Genomic DNA, 3,545 nt, shown 5'->3' with positions numbered 1-3,545 from the left:
GTGTGTTGCGGGTGGGTTGCGGTGGTGCTGCAGAGTGTGCGCACATCCGCATGAGTCACTATGTGCAAAATTGCACAATTTTTGCACTTGCACCGTGCCACATCGTACCACACCATGCCAGATATGAACCTTGGGTATATTGTATAGAGGCCTGCCAAGCACATCCTTCATTCCACGCCCAACCACATGCAATATGGACCTCAACAGCCTCTCACCCCAGGAGACCCTGAGATTTTTGGTAGCTGTCCTGTGTAAATGTGCAGTCCAGGTCATCGATGGGTTGAGAAGACGTACTAGGGTTCCACAGCCACCAGCACCACGCAGAAAGGACGGCAGGGCATGGCGGATTTGGGCTCGGGAGTGGCTGACATGGCGGCAACTACATGGGGACTACGACCAGCTGCTACAAGGACTGAACAAGGAGGACCGCAAAGGACATGAACTTTCTACGAATCTACCCTGAATTGTTCGAGGAGATGGTCGAAAGGCTGACGCCCCTGTTGAAGAAGGACATGAAGAAGCGGCGTGCACAAGAGGTGGGACTCAAATTGGCTGTCACCTTCAACACCTTCTGCAGTGCAACCGGTTCGGGCATCACCACACCAGTGGTTCGCGTCTCAACCCCAACCTGTGTTTTTTTAAGATTCGCACCTTCAACACCAGCCTCAGCCACAGCAGCAGGTAGCTCATGGGTACAAAACTCCGGCGCCAAGGCTAGGCACACCGTCATTCCTCCCCAGTGGACGTTCGACACCACTCAACTTCTCTCCTCGACTTTCCGCTTCTTCGATGTTGCCATTGGTCAAAGGTCTCTTGGCAGACTTGTGGCCCCCTACCCCTGGTACCAGTATTTCGACACCGAAACCTTCTGCCGCAGAGGGTCCACCCTCCTACGACTTGACCATCTCCCCAGGTGATAAGGAGGACATTGACCCAGAATCACTTGAGTGATTTTGTAAATATTGTAAATAAACATGTAAGTTTTTTAGAATAAATTGTATTTTAGTAATTTTAGTCTTATTCAATTATTTTTTTAATGTTTATAATTAATAATTTTTCTTTTTGCAATAAATATGTTGAAATAGTGTCTTGCATTTACATTTTCCGTATTGATGCTTAATTTATATGTCATGATAATATATATGATATGATTGGGTGAAATGAGATTGAATAAGAAAAAAGTATAACAGGAAATATAAAATGAAATATATGTGAAATATGAAATGAATAGAACTCTGAAAATAACTTGAAATATAAAATGTAATTGAATAATGAAAGAGCATGGCCAGAAAGAATAATTACATGAAGAAATATAACAGGAAATCTTAACATGAAATATAATATGTGATCTATGATATAAATACAACTCGGAAAATAACTTAAAGTATAATGTGAAATGTAACATGAAATAAATATGGCCATCAAATGATATAATAATATATAAGGTAAGAACAATAATATCATATTGAGAACATGATCAAATGAACATGAACACATTCAAATATGATAATGAAACAGTAATTAACATTGACTGGACATGGTTATTTACATGGGAACAATGAAAAATCAGTAAGATACTGAAGACATATTGGCCTCAGTTGATAATATATGATATTTGTAGTTGAACATGTTATGGTAAAACCAAGTCCCAATTTCAGTTTCTTACATTCTATGCTTTTTATGTTCATTTTATTACATTCTATGCTTTCCATGTTAATTTTCTTACATTCTATGCTTTTCATGTTTATTTTCTGATATTCTATGCTTTCCATGTTAATTTCTGTTATTCTATGCTTGTCATGTTTATTTTCTGATATTCTATGTTTTTCATGTTTATTTTCTTACTTTCTATGCTTTTCATGTTAATATTCTTTTATTCTATGCTTTTCATGTTTGTTTAGTATAAGTATTTTTTCTATGTCCATCATTTCCTTCTCATTTGTCTCATCATTATGAATTATGTTATTATAACTTTCAGTTAATTATTTTCCAACATCATTTTTTATATGTACCAATCATCATACCAATATTATTTATTGTATTAATATTGTTATTAGGACAATATCAAAGTATGGGAGTATATAACAATGAGAAATATATCATGATGTTTATTTACGATTATTTACATTTGTTTGGTTACGTTTTATTACAGAGTTCTTTGGGTCCTCTACTCGTCAGCAGCTGGTCGTTCTCGAGGCAACACCAATAGCTCTTGCCATTCCACTGCGCCTGCATCCGATGAGTAGTACTGGGCCAGGTAATCTCTGACGGCCTTCGCTCGACGTGTGTAGTTTGGTCCCCTTCTTGGCATGAGTCGTTCCATGAGGTTCAGTGACTCCTCCCTCCAAGTACCTGTTATGACGTTATGGTGTTGGTCCTCATAGTCGACATCGGTGCCAGCAAGTGGGTAGCGTTGCAGTGCCAGGTTGTGCATGACACATGCGCACAAAGTGATCTTCTTGCACACCTGTACATCCTGTTGCATCGTCGTCCCGAAGACTCTCCATCTCATCTGAAAGCAGGCCGAATGCGTTTTCCACCACACGACGAGCGCGAGGCATCGTCGGGGACTATGTGGAAGGGGATGGGTTCGTCATCGTTAGGCAGATTTCTGTCTTGTGGGAGTTCTGCTCGGTTGTTTGCAATGGCCCTGGCCAGGTTGCACTTCTGCCAGGTTCCTCCATCCCCAGCACCTCCTTCTGCACCGACGTCGACAAACGGGAACTTGTACTTTTCATCGGAGAGGGCCATGAGGACGATGCTATGAAACTTCTTGTTATTGAAATACAGTGATCTTCCACCTTTGGGTTTCTTGATCGCGACGTGCTTCCCATCCAGGGCTCCCACACAATTGAAGTAGTTCCACTTGGAGGCGAAGCGTTTTGCTACGTCATTCCATTCTTCTGGTGTCTTGGGGCACTTCATCACTTCTGGTTTGTATATGTCAATAATGGCTTGGCAGACTACTGGGATAAATCGGCATATGGAACTCTTGGAGACTGAAGCTGTATTGCAGGCTTGTATAGTCGTTCCCACTTGCCAGGTGGCGGAGAGTGACCGCCAACTTGAGTCCCACCTCTTGTGCACACCGCATCTTCGTGTCCTTCTTCTTCAACAAGGGCGTCAGCCTTTCGACCATCTCCTCGAACAATTCAGGGTAGATTCGTAGAAAGTTCTTGTGTCCTTTGCAGTCCTCCTTGTTCAGTTTTTGTAACAGCTGGTGGTAGTCCCCATGTAGTTGCCGCCGTGTCAGCCACTCCCGAGCCCAAATCCGCCATGCCCTGCCGTCCTTTCTGCGTGGTGCTAGTGGCTGTGGCACCCTAGTATGTCTTCTCAACCCATCGATGACCTGGACTGCACATAGACACAGGACAGCTACCAAAAATCTCAGGGTCTCCTGGGGTGAGAGGCTGTTGAGGTCCATATTGCATGTGGTTGGGCGTGGAATGAAGGATGTGCTTGACAGGCCTCTATACTATATACCCAAGGTTCATATCTGGCATGGTGTGGCATGATGTGGCACGGTGCAAGTGCAAAAATTGTGC

General features: G+C 42.8%; 1 protein-coding gene across 1 annotated transcript; it reads right to left on the bottom strand.

Annotated features, from left to right (window-relative positions):
- Positions 1–2,508: 2,508 nt before the first annotated feature.
- On the bottom strand, positions 2,509–2,925 carry LOC135218042 (uncharacterized). The gene has a single exon (XM_064254187.1). The coding sequence runs from the start codon at positions 2,923–2,925 to the stop codon at positions 2,509–2,511; it is 417 nt and encodes a 138-aa protein (XP_064110257.1).
- Between the last annotated feature and the right edge of the window lie 620 nt (positions 2,926–3,545).

This window comes from Macrobrachium nipponense, chromosome 9 (assembly GCF_015104395.2).
Source record: "Macrobrachium nipponense isolate FS-2020 chromosome 9, ASM1510439v2, whole genome shotgun sequence".
NCBI classification, from domain to species: domain Eukaryota; kingdom Metazoa; phylum Arthropoda; class Malacostraca; order Decapoda; family Palaemonidae; genus Macrobrachium; species Macrobrachium nipponense.
This window is presented reverse-complemented; position numbering and strand designations above follow the sequence as displayed.

What these genes read in the sequence shown, in the direction of transcription:
- LOC135218042 (XM_064254187.1), bottom strand. Translation starts at nt 2,925, where the DNA reads ATGAAGTGCCCCAAGACACCAGAAGAATGGAATGACGTAGCAAAACGC.